Raw genomic sequence first — 21,489 nt, 5'->3', positions numbered from 1 at the left:
GAGCAGCGACGCGGGGGAGGGGAAAAGGGCCGCGGGCGTTAGTTGCGACTACTCAAGAGGGCAAGCCGGAAGCCGGGCTACGCTGGCAATATTGTCGTTAGGAACAATGAGGCCTGAGTCGGCGCATTCTTTGGCGGGAGGGAAGGGACAGATGGGAACGTACAGAGTTGCAAGTTTGCGAGAGTGCGGTATTACAAGAAGCGGCAGTCCAGGTCCGGCGGTAGTGGCAGTGGCAGCGGCAGCAACGCGCAGTTAAGGTAGGGAACCGGCCAGTTGGCAGTTATTGCAATTAGGGATTGCAACGGGAACCTAGGGCGGAGCAAGCGGGAGCTTCTATTTCTTGGAGGCTGGGCAGAAGAATGGTGTAAGTTTACGGTGCAGGTAGCAAATGTAACCAATGAGCAACAGGTTGCAAGGTCAAAGGGTTGGTCGATACACGGCACGCGGCTCCAGGAGCAAAGTAAATGTGAGCGTGAGAGCGCGACAACAAAGGAAGAGGGGAGATTCTGGGCAAGACGAAGCTAGGTAGGTAGGTGGAGGAGGGGGAAACGAACAGATGATGAATTGGTCGCCGTCTTTTGGGAGGGGGTCGGTCCTCTCAGTCTCTCTGGTATGGGGATGGATGCTTCGGCGGAATGAATGCAAGGACTGCAAGGTGGGATTCTGTCTTGGTTTCTTTTTTCTCTCTCAGTCGGAAGCGACAGATGGCTCGAATCGAATGACGAGGCAGCTCTCAGTGTGAGGCGTCAGATTCGGCTGTTGCGTCTGCGACTGCTGCGTCTGCGGATTCGTCTGGCGTCTGCTGGGATCTCTGGGCTGGGCCAACAGGAGCAACGGGATCTCTTCCCTCCTTCTGTATGGATGAAGGATGGTGGGCGGAGTAATTAAGGTAGGAGGCGCCGGGACGGTGACTGAGTCGTTGCGCGCACCGATAACTGGGGACAAGATGGGACCAAAGATTAAGTGACAGCTTTTACCCTCAATTGATTGTATAGATGACACGGGGTTGATGGCGGCGAAGCTGAGTTGTTGAAGATGTCGAGAGTTGAAGTTGGTGCAGAAAGAGTCGAGAGGAAAGGGGGGGAAGAGGAAGAAAGAAAGCTTGACCAGTAGCAGGCGAGGGAGGTCGAGGCCGATGATGATGTAGGAAGTCGTGCTTTGGCTGCTTAAGGCGGCTGCGGGAGAGCTAGGGAAGGCGGAACTGTGTGAAAGGTACCGGAGGTGGTCGCTTCTGGCTGCGGAGGGAGTGAGGTGGTGGATAAGGTATGGATGGATGCTTGCTGTTGGCGCAGGGCGAGAGGGCGTGCGTGTGGATGCAGCCGTGGCGGAAGAGGTACTTTGTAGCAGTGGTTCAGAGTCGAGGGTGGACGCCCACGTTTAGACGGGAACGGCGTAGCCACCTTCCTAGCAGTCCCCAAGGTACGACGAATACCTCGCCGTGGGTGCTTCTGGACAGAACGAGAAGCAAGAATGCCAATTGGACATGCCGAGGACGGTTGAATTGAAGTTGCCTTAATCTGACTTCTATGGTCGCGGGGACAGCCACCATCATGCCCAGCACATTCATCCCACGGCTGCTTTCTGCTAGCTACCTACCTACGTAAGGTAGATAGGTCGGCAGGTACCTTTACGTTAGGTAGGTAGGTTAGCTGTGAGGTCGAGGTGGTGGTGACCAGCCAGCCCAGCAAAGGTGGGGTAGGGGCAGCCAAGTAACCTGACCTGAATCTCGACGGGTCACAGTTGCAGCGCCAGAGACATTTCCGACCTGCGTGACCTGGCCGGGCCCTCGATGATTGACTCGAACTTCATCCTGCCCCGGAAATCAATTGCTGTTTTCTGCTGCTCCTTTCAATGTGCCGGCTGCTTGCCTACACAATTCGCGTTTGATCAATGAATGCGCAAGCACTACACGTGAAGCACCGGCCAAGATGAGCTGCAAGACCATGACCATGACCCCTCATCATGGAAGCACTGGGATTGGAAGGTCAGGTACCTTACCTCGCCTGAGGGACACAGCTGCCCTCGCCCACTAAGGTGCCCTGCTCCCCCAACTTACCTGAAAAGAAGTGGGAAGGAGACGTCAGGACATGGTTCCTGCACTTTCACTGGCTCTTGCTTCCACCCGACGACCCCTCCAACCCTCCTCAGCTCAGCTCACCCACCTCAGACCTCCACGAAAAGATACGTACCCCGCTGCAACCTCGCCTCTAACCTCCCACCTCCTGTCACTTCAACAACCACCACCACCACCACTACCAATCCTCCATCTGCGACCATCACGCTACGCCTAGAATGTCTTGGACGATACCCTTTCACGTTCCCGTCACTTATCGTCCTTTTCCCATCCGCACTTGTCAGCGATCGTCCACCACCCCCCATTGAGCCCCTCATTCCATCGATGATGGCCCATTCTTGCAAAGTCTCGCCATTCTCGCCGCGCCGCTACCGTCTTGCTCTACCGAAACCTTAACCAACCTGAGCTCTGAGCTGTCCGCAAGCTTGTGCAAGCAAATCAAGTATTTGACCCTCCCCGCAGATTGCAGTCCTGTCTCCCAGCCACTGCTTCCCAGTGAGACATAATGAGACGCTCGCCCTCCCAACAGCAAGCAACAAGACGCCCGCGGAGACAGGAGGCATCAGAATTCCACACCCAAACAGGACGCTTTCTTCTCCTCCCGGCCCTCGCTGCTGACAGTCCAGTCCCGGAAACCCGGATCGACCACCAAGTCTCTCCAGTAATAAGCAGACAAAAAAAACATTTCGTCCGATGGTCCCTGGCAGTTGCCGGCCAACGCAGCTGGAGATTCCCGAGACTGACATGCGCCGCCGGGAACGGCTGTCATCCGGGCACCGACTCCTCACTTGCCCCCCCGTCTCGATCCTGATTCCGCCGTAACCTCTTGACTGCAAGCAGCACGTTGAAACCGGGGTCATTGTATGGTTCCAAGATCCCAACAAGCCGATCCCAGCAATGGTGAACCAAGGATCCGAACACACCGTGGCCCTGCCCTGACTATCTCGGTTGTCGCCTGCCCAGTCTTTCTTTGGATGTGCCGAGAGAGACTGGCTGTGGCCGACATGTGTGGCGGGAGCTTCCCACCGGCATGAGCCACATAACGGTGTCCTATCAGGATAACGATAAGCCGAAGCCACCCCATCATCCCGTCTACAAAAGCCCGTCTGCGGTGCAGCATCACGGCATTGCTTCGAGCGTCTTGCGCGTAGCGCTTTGGCCGTCGGCGTTCTTGCTACAAACGCTGAGAACCATCGGTATACCGATCGATAACCGATATCAAGTGCCCTGCCCGTGAGAGTGAAAAATCGAAAGAACAGACGATCCTTCCCGGCCATCCCAACTCATCCGACCAGTCCTACATTGCGCCTTTGGACCTTACAAATTTTAAACCTGCCAAGTAGTCGTGCCAGAGAGGTTGTCATCCCGTAACTTTTGCCAGTTTCCCTCTAGCCTCGAAGCGTATCTACCAAGATCAACAAATCATCATGTTTCCAAGATTCGGATCTGGAACCAATCTCGGGCGGATTACCGACGGCCGAGCGAGCGAAAAGACCGCGGCATACCTCAGCCACCCAATCGTAAAGTTGCTGGCATTGAACTTTTGCGACGACGTACTTGCCTTTTCCAACTTACTGACGAACGCACACACAGACACACATCTCCCTGACAACCATCGTATAAATACACTTGATTCATCTCAGACTGAGTATCATAAGAAACATGAGTGAGCGAAGGGGGGTTTTGTTAGAAAAGAACACAGCCTTGAATCTCGTTTTTTGGTTTGTTTGACCTGCCCATGCAATGTGTGAGTGTCGTTGGTATGTACGGTCATCTCTCCTAATCCAACCAAACTCGCCGCCCCCCTCCCTTTTCGTCCTTTTTTTCCATCATTCTGTTGCCCCCGGAGACAACCTCTTGACTTCAGAGAAAAAAAAAAACTTCCAAACCCACCATCATCACAACTCTCCTGCTTTAAAAGCGGTGTCTCTTGTCGTTCTTCGCCCTCCAGGCAGTGTAGCCAACGTAGCCACCGCCGACGAGACCGAAAAAGAGGAAGACCTTGAGGAAGAACCACGTCCAGCTGCCGCCCTCCTTGGGCTGCTTGACAGATCCGGAGCCCTTCTTACCCTTGCCGCTGCCCGGCGTCGTCTTGCTGGACCCCTTGCCCGTCTGCGTCGTGTAGAGGTTCTTGGCCTGGATCGAGATGATGTCGTGGTTGTCGCTCAGCTCGCCCGTCTCGGCGCTGAAGCCGAGGTACGCGATCTGCGGGATGGCGGGCGGGCTCTCCGTCTCGAAGCACAGCGTCCAGTCGCCCTCGGACTTGTACTGCAGCTCGAGCTTGAGCTGCTTGTCCTGGAAGTACGTCACCTTGGCCTTGGTCGGCACGCTAGCGTGGCGGATGCCGCGCGCCGAGCAGCCCGCGAGCTCCGTGCCCTTGCCGTCGTTGTCCTTGTCGTAGGCCGTCTTACCGTCGCCGTACATGGCCATGACATAGGGGAACACGGTGCCGGGGCGGTTGTTCTTGTACGTGTCGAAGAAGATACCGAGACCCTCAAAGTTATCCGGGCTGCCGAAGACAGTGCCCTGGGTGCCGCGAGACTTGGTCACCCACATGGCGAAGCCGTCGCCGTAGAGCTGGTTCTTGCCGTGAATCTTGAACTCGACTTCGATCTCCCAGTTGGTCGCGGTCAGAGGCACTCTGCTAAAGAGCCAGCCCGTTTGCGACGGACGGTCGGACGTTAAGCGGATGTAGCTGTGGTAACCCCTTTGTTTAGCCTCTCTTTCTCTTTTTTGTTTTCTTTCTCCCCCTTTTCCTTTTCCTTTTGTTATGGGCGGGATGCGACATACGAGTCTGTTCGAATAATAGTGTCTCCTCCAAAGTCGTACCATCTACTCGCCATGTCGGAATCGAGGTACGGCTACATTGTGAAGAGAGGTCTTAGTATATCGCAGGTCAGGGGGGTGACACGTGGATGCGGGAATCGCGAACCTGGTTCAGGGAGTGCGTTCGGAGCTGCAACACCAAAAGTCAGTTCTCGTCATCTTCTGCAACTTCGGGCAAATTGCGCAATTGATGTGCTCGGAAGTAGTCAACTTACCGCGATGCTCTTAACCTCGCCATCGTCCGCCTTCGCGGCACCCCAGGCCATTGCGGCCAGCCACACGGCCGACACGGATGGCTTGAACCACATGATGAGGAAGGTGCCGAGTCAGAACAGAAGGAAGAAACCGGGGGGAGGAAGGGAAAAGAGAGAAACTGTCGTCGCGCGCGCGTAGAAACAGAAAGGAGGGCCGCCGGGTTGAGGGTGGGAGGTGAAGTAGCCGCGAGGTCGGTCCAGCGACGAAAAGACGTCGTTCGGCACACGAATGGTGGTGGTGGGTTTTGCTCGTGTGTTCTTCCCAGCCGTTAGCTGTCCTCTTTTTTTGGCCGATGGATCCTGATTCCTGGGGTCAGCACGTCTGGAGAGCTACTACCCCTGTCTGAAGGCACTATGGAAGATTCCAGGGGGCAAGGTGCCTCCCAAGAGTGACCTTCGCAACCACCAACAGCAGTGCACTCTAGCTGCTAATTGGCGGGTCGGGCGGTCTTCAGGAGCCCCCTGTCTTCCAATAAGTGAGTTTGTGGCTGAGGCCTAGAGCCTCAGGTGCGAGTGGTGCCTCAGCCACATCAGCCTCGCCTCGATCGCAAACCTTCCGACTTTTTTGTATGCCAATGCCGTTCAGCGAAAAGAATTTCGCCAATTCCAACCACCACCAACCGTCGCAATGGATTCCACCTCGGTCAAGCAGGCTGTCATGAAGCAGGTCCTCCAGGAGGCCAACCTGGCGAACGCTCGCGTTCTCATCGACGTAAGTGGAACCCTCGAAATGTACGTCAACGACAAATCAAATACTGACGTGCAATGTCTTCAACAGAAGCTCCAAGAGAACTGTTTTGAGAAGTGCGTCCCCAAGCCTGGCACCTCCCTCTCTAGCGGCGAGACTACATGCATGACCCAATGCATGGAGAAGTACATGGCGGCATGGAACCAGGTCAACACTGCCTACATCAACAGGATAAAGCAGGAGTCCGGCAACCAGTCTCTGCTGTGATCCAGCCACAAATAAATCGGCAGGAGTAAAAGTAAGGGCTGGATGTTTATGAATGTACTATCACTATACGACCACGAATCGCAAAGGAGGGCATCAACAAGCCCAAGGGATGCATCAGCTTGGGGCGTATATAAGGGCAAAAATCTTGCATGAAGGATTTTCCATCAAAGGCTCTGCATCAAGGCTAGGTACGCCGTGTACAACAGAGGCAATAGAAAGGAAGAAGCATGGTCCACTCTCATAGCCTGTTTTCCCGAAAATATAAAGGGAAACAAGAGAAAGCTTTGTTCTCGGGGGGTATCTTTGATCTTGGTCGCTGGACATCTACTGCTCCGCCAGCCCCTTCGCCTTCGCCTCCTCCGCCTCCCGCTTTCTCGTAAGGTAACGCTCCCTTGCGCTTGAAATCTCCCCGTCCGTCTTCCTCGTCTTCGTGGCCCTCTCCACCTTTTCCTTCTCCATCTCCTCTTCCTCCCGTGACCTCTTGAGCGCCGCCTCCAACTGCGCCTCCATCATCCGCGTCTGCCGCTCGCGCATCGCGCCCTTGCCCCCGGAGCCGACGAAGCCCGACCCGCTGCCGCGATCCGGTCTGGCTTCCCGCGGTCGCGCCGCCTCCTGTCTGACCTGTGCCTCCTTCTTTGCGCCGACGTTGAGGCCGCCCCTGAGCAGCTGCCGCTTGTCCACGACCTGCCCCTCCTCGTTGACGGCAACCGAGCCGCCCTTCTCGTTGATCTCTCGCGCCATGTCGGCCTCGGTCTTCTCTTTCGGCCCATCCTCCTCCTCCTTCTCGGCCCCGGCAGGACCGGCCTTGGCCTTCTCCTCCGCAGCCTTGAGGACCTCGGCATGCCTCTCCTCGCCCTTGTTCAGCATGTTCTTGTAGAACGCGCTCATGCCCCCCGTCTTGTTCTTCTTCGCCTCCTCCTCCTCTCGCCTCTTCTCCTCCTCCTCAATCCGCCTGTTCTCCTCCTGCTGCTTCTTATACGCCTCCGTGACGAACTTCTCCTTGTCGGCGTACTCCTCTCCCTCCGCCTCGCGCTCCCTCGCAATCTTCTTCTCCTCCGCAATCAGCGCATCCCGCTTCCGCACCGACGCCGCCGCCAGCAGGCTGCTCATGTACTTGGGCTTCCTCTCCTCGTCCTCCTTCGTCTCCTTCTTCGCCGGCTTGAACGACTCGTACACCCCGTCGTAGTCATACACGCTGGGGTCCAGCTCCTCCGCCTTCTCGGCGTGTTTGCGGGACGCGAGGCTGCTCGAGAGGTCGCCAAACATTGCGCTTTCCTGTTTCTTCGCTTTCCCATCCGGCGGATGCACCGGCGGCAAGGGATTCTTCGTCTTGGATTTTCTGCCGTTTTCTGATCTCGAGGTTGAGGATGGAAGATCGAACCCGCCTAACTCATTGAGCGTCTCGACTTTGTTCGCTTTATTTGTTGCATCGTCGTCTGAGTCGTCGCCGCCGCCGAATGCTGTTTTCCGTTTTGGCGGGGCCGGCTTAGACGCGCCAGGCTTTTTGGAGAGGTTTAGTCCGAATGACAGTCCTGGTTTGCTCATTTTGGCGGTTCGTTGTTGAGGACGCAAGTTCAAGTTCGAGGTTACCTTACGGAGGCGCGCCTGAGGTAAGGCAATTCCCATTGCGCTGTGCACGGTCCATTCGCGACCCACTCCTGCAGCAGCCCGTTCACCGGGCGCGGCACCGAGCTGCATCCGGAGCGGACCCGGTTGGCCATGCCGATTTATATGATCTGAAGCCTACGAGAATAGGCGTGTGTTCACCAGGACATTGCAGATGGGTATTGGCAATTGGTTGTATAGTTCGTTGCAAGAGTCTATGAAAAGTAAATCTATCTCGTACACGTACGGCGGTCTCGCCGCTATTACAACATGTCTATACAGGGAAGTGCGCGAGACTGGTCAAACTTCCGTCTCATCCTCTGGCGCGGGATCTCAAGCCGAAACTCCTAGCGATATGTTCTCCCCAGCTCTTGGTAGAGACTCGAATTCGACGAATGATGATCCAAAAGAACAAAAGGAAAAGGATGGCTCCAGGCAACCCCTAGAGACAATTACAGTCTTACGCGGCCTTCTCCGCCAAACCATCGGCGAATGTCTGACTCGACACCACCACCGTTGCTGCTGCTGCCTGGTTCGTCGTCATCGCCACCCATCCATTTGGGCTTCTTGATGTCCTGGAACCATTGCGGGGCCTCGAACGTGTCAATTGTGTTCTTCATGCGGTGACCGAGAGACTCAAAGAAGTTTTCGTCTTCGGGCTCCTCGTCCTGGTACGGTCTTGTGCGAGACGCTTGTCCAGGCTGGCGATCATGCGTGGCCCCAACAGGCGACCTCGCTGGAGACGCTGCCGCGCCAGTGCGTGCCCCTGGGATGGTCAAAACAGGTGCGGACCTTCCGCCAACTTCAAGCCGTGCAAAAGCTTCCTCTCGTCGTCGCAAGGCAGAGTTACCGCCTAGTTCACGCTCGATCAAGTCTCTGCCCTCTCTCCAAGACCCGGTTCCAAACACCCTGCCATCGCCCTCATCATCATCCATGAAGTCCCCGCCGAACCCGAACATGCGCTTAATCTTGCCATACAGGCCGAAAAGAGTGGCAGCAACGGGGACGAGAACGAAGATGGGGAACAGGTAGTCGGCCCAGCGACCCATGGGGGTGAAGTCGATGAGTTGACCGAGGAACCCGTAAAACCGTGTCTTTGAGTAAATGGATTCAGACAAGAATGTCATGAAGTTGTAGGACAGAGGGACGCTCAGCTTGGCGACCTGGCCAGCGTACCAGAAAGCCGACTCGTAAGCCGTATTGCGTCGGACAAGAGCACGTCCTCGCCACGTCTTCACCTCGGTCATGGTGGTAAAGGTAGCTGCGCACATGTACAGAAGCCAGAGCACCGAAATAACTTGACCGGCGAAACCGACCTGGCCCTTTTCGCCGACCCAATGATGAACAACTGTAAGGCGGATGACTGACAGCTGAGGGAATGCAGCCTTAATCACCTCAGACCAAACAATCAAGGCCGAGGCCACCGCCAGAAATGCTCCGAGAAAGATGGCGCCGTACGATTCGCCGTGATAGTAGTACAGGTATCGGGTATATGGTGTATGTACGGTGAAGCGGTCCCAGAATCCCGCGTCGGGTGACGGCGCACCGAACTCGAGCTTCTTGGAGGCTGCAGAGTCGAGAATAGCTTGTGTCTCTGCGGCCTCCTTCAAAAGATCGTTCCATTCGTTCACGTAGCGGGACCGCGCATGTCGAGCCCGCATCAATTTCCTGGACAAATCCGCCATGAACTTTTCCGTAATGACAGTCGGCAGAGAACGGCTCTCGACAGCCACGCCCATCGTCGACCTGGGATGCGACTCTGGAAGGTTGGCGCTCTCGACGAGCTCGTCGATCCATTCGCTGAACTTGACGGCGCTTCCGGTCTTTCGGCGGCCCAGCTCTGACACCTGCAACTCGACATCCTCCAGGTTCAGTAGGGAGTCCTCCATCTTCTCATACAACTTCGGGGCCCGAATCTGTAATCTCCGCAGTCGCCCACTGATAGACGAGTATCGAAAGAGCCGTCGGGGTATCGAAACAAGACCGTGACCCATTAGGTATATCGCAAAAACCAAACCGTAAAAGTATGCAAGCGCCATGAAAGAGGTCTTGAGTGTCGTAATGCTAGGTTGGTATCTAATGAAGAGGTACGCAAGGCCGACACCAGCCGTGCCGAGAACCATGACGTGGTACTGTGCATTCTGTCGGAGTGAATACTTGAGGCTGTCTTGCGGTTCGCGGTATCCAGAGTCGGAGTATTCGCCCAGGATGGGAAGAATAAACCTATCGCAAAAAGCGTCAGTATATGGCACACACACAACAAAGGGGCAAAATTCCATACCATGTCAACGCGAACGTCAGCCAGTAAGTGATCCTCCACGAAACCAACAGCATGCGCTGGGGAAGCCAGACGCCGCGGGTTGCCTCATCGTCGGTTCTCGCGCTCGAAGCCAGGTCGATCGGGACTAACAAAACCATGCATGCGGGCAGCCATAATGCGAAAAAGATCGGCACAAGATAGAATGCCGGTGTGGTTCGTAGAGGCAGGTAGTGGCGCAGAATGAAGAGGACGATGACTGAGATGGAAAGCAGCGCAAGAAGCGCAAAGATTTCAGAGGGCACTGGCGACGATGCGCTCACGATGTGTAACATGTTGTCGGCAATGTCAGGGGCGTGTCCATGGGGTGCGGTGCGATGCTCGTTTCGACCTGTAGATGCTGTGATGCTCTTTAATTCGTGATCATCGGGAGCTGGGGCTGGAAGAGTCGGCGTTGGTGAGATTTGGCGGGCGGACGAAAAGTTCGCAACGCGCAATGGAAGAAGGAGGGTGCCGTAGAGAAGTGAGGTACACCATTGTAGGCTCCCGGATACCAAGGAGCGCCCTCAGCAAAGTGTTTTGACAGGGACAACCACACAACCGCTGCGCGAACAGGGTCATGTGCACGGGCCCGGAGTGTTGGAAGGTCCGCAAGCAAACAGCAAGGTGCCTTATCTCGAGGGCGGTTTACGTCATCTGCACGGCACTCTCTGGAATCCACCAGGCAATGCACGCTCCATTTTAATTGATGAAGACTTGCGAGGCCCAATTTTGGCTCCCGACGGGTCCGCTTTTTGCCTCTTGGAGTTGGACAGCCCGTTCTGGTCCAGTCCTGATCAAGTTCCCAACCCTCTGTTCCTGGTGGTGGTGGTTGAACTCGCACACGAGGTTGATGATCTCCAAAGTTTCTCTCACACATTGCCCGGCCTTTCCTGGATCCAGTATTGCCTTGGCCTAGACCTGAGCCATGCTGCCTGCAACCGTTGCGTCGGGCCCTTGATACCGTCACATTTGCATCATGCATCTGAGGTCAATCAGCCCCGTTTTATGCACGGCGTTTGGTTGTCTACACTCAAGTCCTGGGCCGCATTATCAGATGCAGTGTTCCGACCTAATCCCATGTTAGTTTCTTGAACTTGATGTGCAAGACTTTCTGGCATATGAATTGATAGCAAAGAGACATGCACGCTGGGTCACGTTGTATCCAAAATAATGATGGATTAATATTAAGAAATGGTAAAAGGAGTGGCCCGTATCGCTTGATGCCAACTGTCTATCCCACAGAAATGTCTGCCAAAGTAAACTCCATCTATAAATCCCATTTTCATGCCAGAAAACCCATCATAAACTGGGTCGTCGTTCTTAGAAAGTGAACTTCATCAACGCCGGGTTGAGGAGGACCGGCACCGCAAAGTGACAAACAATGACGCTGCACAACGGGTAGATGGTCGCAAAGGTTCTGATCTGCCACTGCTCTGGGAAGACGAAATAACCACAAATCACAAGCGCTGTGAAGGCGAAGCACATGAAAAATGTGCCTGCAAAATTCTTGATAATCTTGGGTATCTCCTCGAGGAAGTTGCAGTTCTCCACCTCCTTGGAAGTTGCACCCCACTGGATGTTGATTTCGAAGAAATGGCAAAGGAGCGCTCTCGAGACGTGAAGAGAGATACCGCCGAGGAAGAGGGTAAAGATAGGCATCCATTTGTAGTTTTCCCATACTGAAGGTCATGTTGGCATTCGCAAGTGTAGTGGTGAGAATAGAGATAACTTACAGGCTGCGAGGAGTGATTTCTGGCCAAGGCGGTAGCGGAGGATAGCCAAGGCGAAATTGCCGACGAGGGGGAAGACGATGATGATGGAGAAATAGGTGGCGAATGAATCAAGATAGTACTTGTCCAGCTGATTCCAAAACCATCCAGTGTAGAAGTAGTTGAACAGGGTAAGAAGCCAAGATGCTCCGATGGCGTAGTAGGTACCAACATAGGCCAAGATAGTAATCTTTCTGTAGAACGCAATCTTGGAGAAGAGGAATCTCTTGAACAGGGGGGTGAAGGGCCCGCGAGTGATCCAGAAGCGGAGAGGGTGGAAGATCAACTCGTTGCTGCCGTACGCATACTTCTCCCAACGAGCCAACTCATCGTAGACCGTCAGAGAGACACCCTCCTTGAAGCCATCCCCAGTGTAGGCACCATATCTGATAGTGTATCCGGCTGTCTGAAGGCGCAGGGCCATGTCGAAATCTTCAGACACGTGGGACTCGGACCAGAACTTCTCATAGCCATCCTCTTCGTCAAAGTAAGACGCGGCATCCTGAAGAGCCGACCACCGCAAGACAGCGTTGTGACCGACAAAGGGCGAGATGTCTCCATTTGCAACAGCGAACGTGATTGCACTGTAAATCATGTGTGTGAACCAAGTGACAGCCTTCTCGAAGAAGGAGTCTGAAACGTTCATAACGCCAGACGTGTACTGGAGAATGGCGATCTCGGGAGAAGCTTCCATCTCACTGACGGCGTCGAGGAGGCAGTCGCGGGGAACACGGGTGTCAGAGTCGATGAGCAGAATGTAGTCGCCAATTCGAATGTTGCCGTCCGCCCATGTGCGACCTTCGGACTCCTCTAGGACTTGGGTGAGAGCCTGGGCATAGACTTGGTCCTCGCTCTCCGGGCCCCACTTGCTACCGCGCTGGATTTCCAGGAGCTTCTCCTCGACTTTGTTGCTAGTCATGAGGGCATAGTTCATGTTGGAGGCCTTTTTGAACCGGCCTCTGCGGATGAACGGCTCCTCCCCGGAGTTTTTGGCGTTGGGGTTATGGCCAGGACGGGCGGTCCATCCCATGTTATGCTCCTCGTAGAATTCCCTGCGGGCCTGGGCCTCATCCTCATCGATGAGCTGCATACCGTCATCATTGACCAGGATGTTTGCGGTGCCCCCCTGCATCTCATAAGTTGAGATGGCAGCCTTGAGGGAAAGCACTGTAGGCTTGATGACAGAGTTGAGGCCTTCCTTGTAGACAGGCATCTGAATCGTGACGTGAGGAAGCTCGCCTGCACTAGGGCTCAACCGACGAGGTGGTTTGCCAGAATAGTTCTTAGCGTTGGCGTTGACCCCAGATATAGGGCCGAACAACTGAAAAATGATGGTGGATATCGTTAGGAAGAAGAACAGGGAGATAAAGATCGTGGCGGGCGTGACGGCAACGAGCGCCCAACGGGTGTAGTCGCCGTCGATCGTCGATTGCAATGCGAGATTTCGGTAGCCGAGACCCAAGCAGGCAATGGACAGACCCAGAGCCAGGGCGACAATCATAGAGCTGGTCAGTCTGACTGGGCGGACCTCAGCCCTGAGTGCCTCTTCAAGAGCTGCCGGGGAAAGCTCTTCTATGTTGACGTCGATCGCCTTCTCGTTCTTTGGCTCGTCATCTTCCTCGCCATCATCGGTCTTCCAAATCATCGAAATGATCATTTGCTCAATACTCTCCGGCCTAGCAAAAATTTTGTTCGGATCGTCATCCCATACCACCAGAAGAGGCGGATCCAAGACGAAAGCCGCATACTGATGCTTCTGACATCTAGGCAAGTCGGTCATCCTTGGAAGGACCTGCAGTTGCAACCCTCCTTCCAGAGCAACGGAGTCCTTGGGCTCCCTGCTGTTCAGAAGACCTTGTATGATGGACTGGATGACAGGAGTGTTCACTGTCATGGCACACTAGTCTATGTCAGTTCTAACATTATGTGACTGGGTGTCATTTTCCGACTTACGCTGACGTTGAGCTGGCCAACCATGTCAAAAAATCCATAGGGGACAGTCTGCATCTGAGGAGGGGCGCAGACGAAGTCATTGCGGCCCTTCTTGAGGACGATACCCTCGCCCAGGTTCCATGCCGATGCGTAACCCTTTCTCAGCTGTTCCTGGTACATGCCGTGGACCGTTACATCAGCTCTGAGATCGATAATGCTGCTCGCATGCTTGTCTCTCATGCCAGCAGTGAGAGCCAAGCTCACGGTGGACTGCCTGGCGGATGTCCTGGTGCTCTGGCTCCGATACGGCCCCGGCTTCTCGGATGACTGCGTCGCATTCGACGGCATAGGCAGGGTGTTACCCGAAGACTGTTGTCGGTGCTGTGGTGTCGACGGAGTCGGCTTCGATTGCCTTGTGGATTTGTTGGACTCGGAGCCTGCCGCCCGGGCAGGCGTGAGGTACGACTTGAAAGCATGCATCTCGTGATAATCTCTGAAACGAACGAACCAAAGCTGGTCAAACCACTTCCAGCGTCTGGATAAAGAAAGAGTGACGCATACACCGTAAGTGAGTGGATGGTGGTGAGGAAGGCTCAGTCGTCCAGGGGATGGGAAGGAGGAGAGAGATATTTGAGAAGGCCTCAATGCAAAGTCCTCTCAAGTGGGCAAGGTCAGCAAGTAAGTCCAGGACAAAGGTTAGCTAGCCTAAGCCGCATGCACGGGGGCACCGGTAGCTGAGCAATATTGCATGGCCTGGCCGGCACCGCCATCACGACAACCACAGCAACTATGGGGCGGCGGCAACGAGAGGCCATGCTCGAGTTGGGTCTGGAGGGGAACAAACAACGGCTGGACTCAAAAGCCACGGTGTGAAGGTGGGTTCCACCGGTCTAAGTCACCCGCGCGAGACGGACTATCAGGTTAGCTGAGAATTGATGACAAGCGGCATCGAATGGCTTCGTCTATGAGAAGCTGGCGCCACCCGTGCGCTGCATGGAAGACGGGTAAGCAAGCACAAAGACGGTAGGGACATCCGCCCATCGTGAGGTAGTAGCGTGGCTCGAGGCGACAAAGCAGGCCGAGTCCTTATCGCGTAAACGCTGCCTACCCAAGCGCCGCCGAGCCAAGCCGTTAGACTGAGAAGAGACATTGCACCCCTGTGAAGCCAAACACGCTCTAGTCTATCGGCATCCCCTGCCCAGGCTCAGCACAGCATGCAGCCGTCATGAAATGGCCAAGGCGGGATGGCCAACGATATCCACCGGGATGGCGGGAGGACGTAGGATGCAGATAGATAGCCCAATTTCTGCCAGTACGCGATATCGGGAAAGAAGCAGACCGACCGTCTTGGTGGTAATGCCCGATTGCCTCGCCGAGATCTCCCCGGAAGGAACCATCTCTCCTCCGAGGGTCCGTTTCGTTGATCAATGCTGCTCAGAAGGGGGAATAGAGTAATCAGGAACAGGATCGTGGTTCCCGGTGCATCTAGCTCAGGAACGTCGAAGGCCGCCTTGACTTGGCGCCCTCCTAGTTGACGACGAAGCTGCGAAGGCTTCAGGAAGTGCTTTGAAGCTGGGACGAGAAAACAAAGCCAGAGACCACCATCAACTGTCTGTAGCCTAGAGAGGAAAGGTGCTTTTTGCCTCCTTTCTGCTTCGAGAAAAGGCTTGCCGCGAGTTCAGCCTCCAAGAGGTCTTGGACCACTGAGACACCACGCTTGTTTATGTGGCTTGCGCCGGTCGGCTTAGATGCCAGCGCTAAAGTAGCGCCGTCCCTGAGTGCAAGGCAGTTGTTTTTAGACGACAAGTCCAACTCAACCCAGACCCCTGAGGGAACAAACAAGACATGCCAGGCCATTCCGAGGTCTCGGTAACCTTATCTAGTACACTTGTACGAAGAATAGAACCAACAAGGGAGTCTCACACCCGCCTGAGTCGAAGAGTCTCTGACCTGGGCTTCGGTCGCCACGTTTAGTGGGATGTCCTCGATGCCTCGTACGCGTAACAAAGATGCTGAGCCTGGCGTCATGTTTCCATTCTCATAAAGAAACTGAGTTTGAATCGTTCTCAACGGTGGGTTCTGAATCGGAGGTCGTCGAGAGTTCTGATCTCGCGAGTTGTGAGTTGGCACTCGCCACTATAACTAAACAAAAGGAAAACTCTAGGCGCTCGCTTGCCGCGAGAAATCGGTACTTTGACAGTTCCAAGTAATTCGGTCATGGCGGCCTCAGAGATATTCAAGGACGAGGATTTGTTAGTGAACGAGAAGGACTGGGGTGTATGCCTCCAAATGCTTACTTTTGGAAGCGAAGGTATTGTTCAGATAGGAGGGAGAGATAATGAGACGGGTCAGAAGAGTAGTGTGGAAAGTCGGTGGGTGTGCTGTGGCTTGCTGAAGCTGCGACGTCTAGCTTAGCTCACCGCGTGTCAGGAGATTGTGCGTGTCCTTGCCGGCATAACAAACAACATTAGGAAGCCGTATTGATGCAAGCCTGCGAAGGTGGTCTCGTATGTATTCATGCGGGAGACGTGGGGGAGACGGCAGGACGGCAAGAGCTGGCAGGCAAAGACGGCAAACTAGATTGGAAACTGCATGAAAAGGACGATAGGAACAAAAGAAGAAAAAGGCAGTGACGGAGGACGGTCGTGTAGATCCCAAGCCAGCCGGTGATCCCGCATCCGGCGAAGTCCCTTTTGCTGGGTGTCTTCCAGGGGTAGTTCCTGCTTTATGCAATAGCACCAGATGGCTTATTACCTATCGTGGCCATGGAATGATGCCCATTGGCCGGGGACGAGAGAGGTGCAGGTACCCGCTCCATATATGCATCTATGCCGTCTTCAGCTCGCCGGCACTACGCCAGCCTACAATTCCCTCTTTGGCCGCGACAAATTTCCTCGCTCAAATCTTCCGCTGCCCCCTGGTCTATGCATGCACCCATCTTTGCTGCCCAGCCGTCGTCCACGAATCCGATGCCCTGTCGTCCCGTTTATATCAACTGGTGTGCTGCACGACCAGGAATATTGGACGAAGTTCCGGCCGCATCACCATTCTAGCCCGATGGTGGCGCCTTTTCGGCCATTTGATTGCCTCTGCCGCGTCGCATCCCGCCGACGTATCATTGTCGCCTTTTTTGACCAGGCACCCAGGCTCGCTGCAGTTTCTGCTAGCTGAATGATGGAAGTGGAAACACTCGACTCCCAACAAAGAATGGTCCTGATGAGGTGGCTCGTCCGCCGATCAAAGAACCAACAGTTGTCGGCTCTGCCACCAGAAAAAGTCAAACACTTCGTTCCTGCTTCGACCAGCCCCAGTGCGGAGGCCTTGTTGCCGTCCGTCGGCCCGCCTATCGCCCAAGGCCATCCAGTCACCCTCTCGTCTTTTACGAGCTTTATCTTCGACCGTGAGGCCGAGCGCCGAGAGAATCTGCGTTTCTTGGACGTGGCATTTCGTCAACAGAACGGCCCGTTCATCCTGCATCTGTGAGATGCATCGAGACGCATGAGATTTGTGTTGCCGCATGTTGTCATCGAAGAGGTGGCAAGTCGCCAAAATGTCATGGGGTACCCGTTAATTTGAGCTATCAAAGAAGCGACAGACGGTTTGTGCAGATCCCGTGCTACGCTATTGCCATCACGCATTTACACCTCCCGGTTTGCCATGTTGAACTAACCGATTCTGACTCTTGCCCAGCTTTGCTAGGTCGATGAGCAGAGTCTTCGACAGTGGACACACACCACGCCGACGATGACCCAGAGCAAATGTTCAAGGGTGGAAGCCCCGAATGGCCCATTGCCGACCCCCACTTGGAACTCTCAGCTGAATCCATAGTTGCATTGTAGAGAATGTGGTCCTCTTTTGGTTTCAAACACCTTTGAGCACCTAATCGCGCCACGAACGATTCAACGGCACCAATATCTACCCCAACGCAGAAATTGGGCTATCAGCTTGACTTCGGACCCGATTGACGACACACGCCGCGGGTGCATATTCGTGCCATTTAATCTCCCCAAGTCGGAAAACTTGCCGCAACAAGCCACAGATCGATATTGTGGACGGCTTCGATCCAACTTTGCTATCGACTTGTGCAACCAAATACGAGTTCTGCTGTACTTCCGGCCCTCTTCGTCAGCCCCGTCAAGCTGCAGGCTGCAGTCAAGCGTCTCCTCCCGCCGCCGGTAGGTCTGGACCGACACCATCACACCGCTAGGCAACGAACCACGACTAGCTCTTATCATGTTGCTTTCCGCGTGGCCTCGATCCTGGCTATTTCAGGAAACCTCGTGCCTCGAAGCAGACATCATCGCGAAGTAGACACGTCAGAAGGCCCTCTCTTTCTGTCAGTTCTCGTCGTTGTCAACTGGGGCGGCTTGTTATCCCATCGCTCAATACTACTCAAAGATATCTTGCGTTTTGCACCCGCGAGGCAGGATTTACGTCGGCCAAAAGCCAACATATGGATTGATGGTGCGCTCCAGGGGCATGGAGGCCCAATCTGCCCCTGAACAGTCTCTTTTTGATGCTAAGGGTTCAGCTGTCACCTCCATTGCGAAGTTCGTGCCTGGGCTCGGACCCTGCCGCGAGCCACGAACACGCTACCCTGACTCTCCAACTCAGCCCTCATTTAACCTCCAAGATGGAATCTGACAGGCTGAGCGCCCGGCGAGAAAAAGAATTAGCATTCCAACTTCGCAAGCAAGGAGCTGGTCCCAGGGCCATGGGACTTATCGCGCGCGGAGCTGGTCCACACTCCCGGAAAATTCTACCCTAGCCATGTCAGGCTATCCTCACATTTGAATGGCTAGTGCCGGTCTGATAGAAGGCCTAGTATATGCCAGGGTCCAATATCAAAGTCTGCTGTCACTGGGATGGCAGCGTAATGCTTCCAAGGAAAGCTGCAGTTCTCGTCATCGTCACATTTCACTCTGTCGTCCCCAAACAAATGGGTGGGGGGGCTGCACCCAGTCGTGCTCAGCCAACCACCGCAGTTTCGTGGTGCTGTCGATGGATCCAAAGGCAGGATAAAGCAAGATAACTACACTTTGGACCCGTGGTTCTCATCTAGGACATTTACCAAAGGTTGGCAGGCGCTTTAGCTAAACAGTCTTAGCCGGTACGCCGATTCATCACGCAAGATAACGCAGATGATTTCCCAGCCCTACCACGCCGATAGTTTGGATCTTCTTTACCCACGTTGCCTTCGGTCAATCTGCGTTCCCTAGCATGGAGCACTACCTGGGGGCACCATTGAGGTCGCTCTTTGTTGGCGCCAGTTCAAGATTCTTGGCTCCTTCAAAGCCATTGTCCTTTCACCACAGGTTCGCTGTCAGGGCTTCAGGTCTTTCCTTCGTCATGCATTGTCAAGTAGACACTCTTTACGGAAAAGAAACCCATTTGAGGGGGTACACCCTTGGGCGGCCTGCACAGTTGGCAAGACGGTATCCCGTTGACAGCTTCAGCAGTGGCTGGAGGGCATTGCGCATCATATCACACCGATGACCAGTCACGGGGCGCTTATAGCATTGTCATATTGTCATATCACGGTGCCTAAGCCAATCCTGGTTTGAACGTGTTTATGAAAGAACATCAGCCTCTGACATGAATCCCTAAGTACACAGCATCGAAAGCGAACCGATGGCTGGTCTATAGGAGTACCCGCTCACTTCATCAGAGCAATCGTCTTCATCATCTCGAAATTAGGGAGACCCAGTCCCGTCACAGGATCCCAGCCCTGAGTTCCGTTCCATGTTGCAAAGGGAATGACGCCGGCGCCCTGCAACGGCTTTCCAGACTGCAAGTCCACACCGCCGCAGCCCTGCGCGACACCCGTGTTCACGTCCGTCAGGCCCCGGAATCCTCGCTTGTACAACCAGGGGTTCATGAAGCCCATCGTCGGCTGGCCGACACGGATCCTAGCATCGTTGAGAAGGCCAACCAGACCGGCAACCAGCGGGGCAGAGGCGGACGTTCCTCCCGTGCCGACGAGCCGGTTCGCGTTGACAATCGGAAACGGCGGGCTGGCGGAGTGAGCTGAGATGTCGGGAAACCCACGGCCGGTGAAGTTGGCGAACGGCTCGTAGTAATTCTTGGTCTCGGGAGAGATGCCCGTCGCCAGGTACGAGGTCACCGCGGCCTCCTGGTACCACGCCTGCTTGAAGTAGTTGCTGAAGCCACTGCCGGAGGCGACCCACGTGATCTCGGGGCCGAACGCCTGCGTGCCTCCCACGGCGGTGATGTACGGGCAGGTGGCGGGGAAGGTCGGCGTGAACTGGGGAGCGTTGCTGCCGTCGTTGGCGCGGCAGGGGGCGCCGACGCCAGTGTCACCGCTAGACTCGAGAACAGTCACACCGCGGAGGCCCATCATGCCGATGAGGTTGCACACGCGCGTGGCGTACTCGATGGGCACCGTCTGCTCGTCGTCGCCGTACGAAACAGAGAGCACCTGCGGGATGGCAGCATTCTCCTGCGTCATCATGAACTGGTAAAAGTCCAAGAACGGCTCGTTCTGGTTGTCGGCCTGCGTCGGCGTGCGGAGGTTGGGGACCAAAGGCGGCTTGCCTCCGGTGATGAACTGGGTGATGGGGAGGTTCTTGACCGCAGCGGCCATCACCTGCGCGTCCAGGTTCGCCTCGCCGATCTGACCCTTGGGGTCCTGGTGGTCCTGGCCTCCGTTGACGAGCACGCTCTTGAAGCTCTGCGGCGGCAGCTGGAAGCGTGTCAGGAACGCCGTGAGGTCGTCCTGGCGCGCAGACTGGTTCAGGAAACTCGCAAAGCCGACGCGGCTGCCGGCGGCGGGGTCAGCTTGGTAGGCGCCATAGTTGTACGCCAGCTCGAAGCAGGCCGGGGTGAAGGCCTTGGAGCAGTTCGCGGTGGCGCCGGGGGGGTTCTGTCCCTGTCTGCGAGCCAGCGGGGGAGGCATTGGCGGCATGGCACCGGCCGGCATCGGGGCCGCGAACGCGGGGTCCGATTTCATCTTTCCAAAGTACGTCGTGGGTGTCACGAGCTCAATGTGCTCCGCCATGGTGTCGGGGAGAGAGTACTGCTGCGTGCGCAGCTTCATCGTGCCCTGAACGTCGTAGTAGGCAAAGTTGGCTCCGAGGATTCTGTTCGCAGTCCCCACGTCCGTCGCGAAGTTGACGAAGCGGCCCCCGTCGGTATACGAGACGTCCTTGACGTTCTCCTTAGCGAGCCACGCCTGCACCGCGGCGACGGACTGCTCTGCCGGCTTGAACATGTCGTTGACCTGCGCCGCCGAGAGGTACTTGCCGTAGTTGGGGCTGTCGGGGTCGGAGACGTCCTTGAGCATGGGCTCGAGCTTGTCAATGTTTTGCAGCTTCAGGCCGATCTGGAGGTTGATCTGCTCGCCTTCGGCAGCCATATTGACCATCGAGACGCCCGAGACGAAGTTGGCTGCTCGAGACATGAGGCGGGCTTCGACTGCGACGGCGGCGGCCGCCAGGGCCAGGAGGGCCTTGAGAGGAGCCATTCCGGCTGGCCTTTTCGTTGGATGGACTCGGGTAGGGGATGAGAATTATCGAGTCGTCGTTCGCGTCTCTCAGAGGGCCGAATTGGAAGATTATTCACAACTAGGGACAATGGCCAACTACGACGAGGCACATGAAAGAGGCACGAAAACCAAAAGCAAGTCGACAAGAAGACGAGACGATTAGAAGTACGGATCACGAGTCGGAAGACAGTCGGCTCTACGGTTGTATCCGAACTACCAACCAAGTACTGCAACTGCTGTTTGCCTTCGATCCAAAGGCCCTACCGGGGCC

The 21,489-nt window shown here is 55.4% G+C and overlaps 6 protein-coding genes across 6 annotated transcripts; 1 reads left to right on the top strand and 5 right to left on the bottom strand.

Annotated features, from left to right (window-relative positions):
* Positions 1-3,988: 3,988 nt before the first annotated feature.
* COL26b_005589 (uncharacterized protein) lies at positions 3,989-5,208 on the bottom strand (the record flags this gene model as incomplete). Its single annotated transcript, XM_053178430.1, has 3 exons — positions 3,989-4,769; positions 4,865-4,935; positions 5,116-5,208. The coding sequence occupies 3 exons, from the start codon at positions 5,206-5,208 to the stop codon at positions 3,989-3,991; spliced, it is 945 nt and encodes a 314-aa protein (XP_053037633.1).
* Positions 5,209-5,782: 574 nt separating this feature from the next.
* TIM13 (protein translocase subunit) lies at positions 5,783-6,109 on the top strand (the record flags this gene model as incomplete). Its single annotated transcript, XM_053178429.1, has 2 exons — positions 5,783-5,866; positions 5,933-6,109. 2 exons carry the CDS (start codon positions 5,783-5,785, stop codon positions 6,107-6,109), a joined length of 261 nt encoding a protein of 86 aa, XP_053037632.1.
* A 324-nt stretch (positions 6,110-6,433) lies between these two features.
* COL26b_005587 (uncharacterized protein) lies at positions 6,434-7,654 on the bottom strand (the record flags this gene model as incomplete). Its single annotated transcript, XM_053178428.1, has 1 exon — positions 6,434-7,654. One exon carries the CDS (start codon positions 7,652-7,654, stop codon positions 6,434-6,436), a length of 1,221 nt encoding a protein of 406 aa, XP_053037631.1.
* Positions 7,655-8,166: 512 nt separating this feature from the next.
* On the bottom strand, positions 8,167-10,306 carry COL26b_005586 (uncharacterized protein; the record flags this gene model as incomplete). The annotated part of the gene is made up of 2 exons (XM_053178427.1): positions 8,167-9,937; positions 10,044-10,306. 2 exons carry the CDS (start codon positions 10,304-10,306, stop codon positions 8,167-8,169), a joined length of 2,034 nt encoding a protein of 677 aa, XP_053037630.1.
* Positions 10,307-11,333: 1,027 nt separating this feature from the next.
* Positions 11,334-14,194, bottom strand: COL26b_005585 (uncharacterized protein; the record flags this gene model as incomplete). Its single annotated transcript, XM_053178426.1, has 3 exons — positions 11,334-11,692; positions 11,747-13,682; positions 13,736-14,194. 3 exons carry the CDS (start codon positions 14,192-14,194, stop codon positions 11,334-11,336), a joined length of 2,754 nt encoding a protein of 917 aa, XP_053037629.1.
* A 5,176-nt stretch (positions 14,195-19,370) lies between these two features.
* On the bottom strand, positions 19,371-21,197 carry COL26b_005584 (uncharacterized protein; the record flags this gene model as incomplete). The annotated part of the gene is made up of 1 exon (XM_053178425.1): positions 19,371-21,197. One exon carries the CDS (start codon positions 21,195-21,197, stop codon positions 19,371-19,373), a length of 1,827 nt encoding a protein of 608 aa, XP_053037628.1.
* Between the last annotated feature and the right edge of the window lie 292 nt (positions 21,198-21,489).

This window comes from Colletotrichum chrysophilum (genome assembly GCF_026319265.1).
Source record: "Colletotrichum chrysophilum strain AFK26 chromosome Unknown scaffold_38, whole genome shotgun sequence".
NCBI classification, from domain to species: Eukaryota; Fungi; Ascomycota; class Sordariomycetes; order Glomerellales; family Glomerellaceae; genus Colletotrichum; species Colletotrichum chrysophilum.
This window is presented reverse-complemented; position numbering and strand designations above follow the sequence as displayed.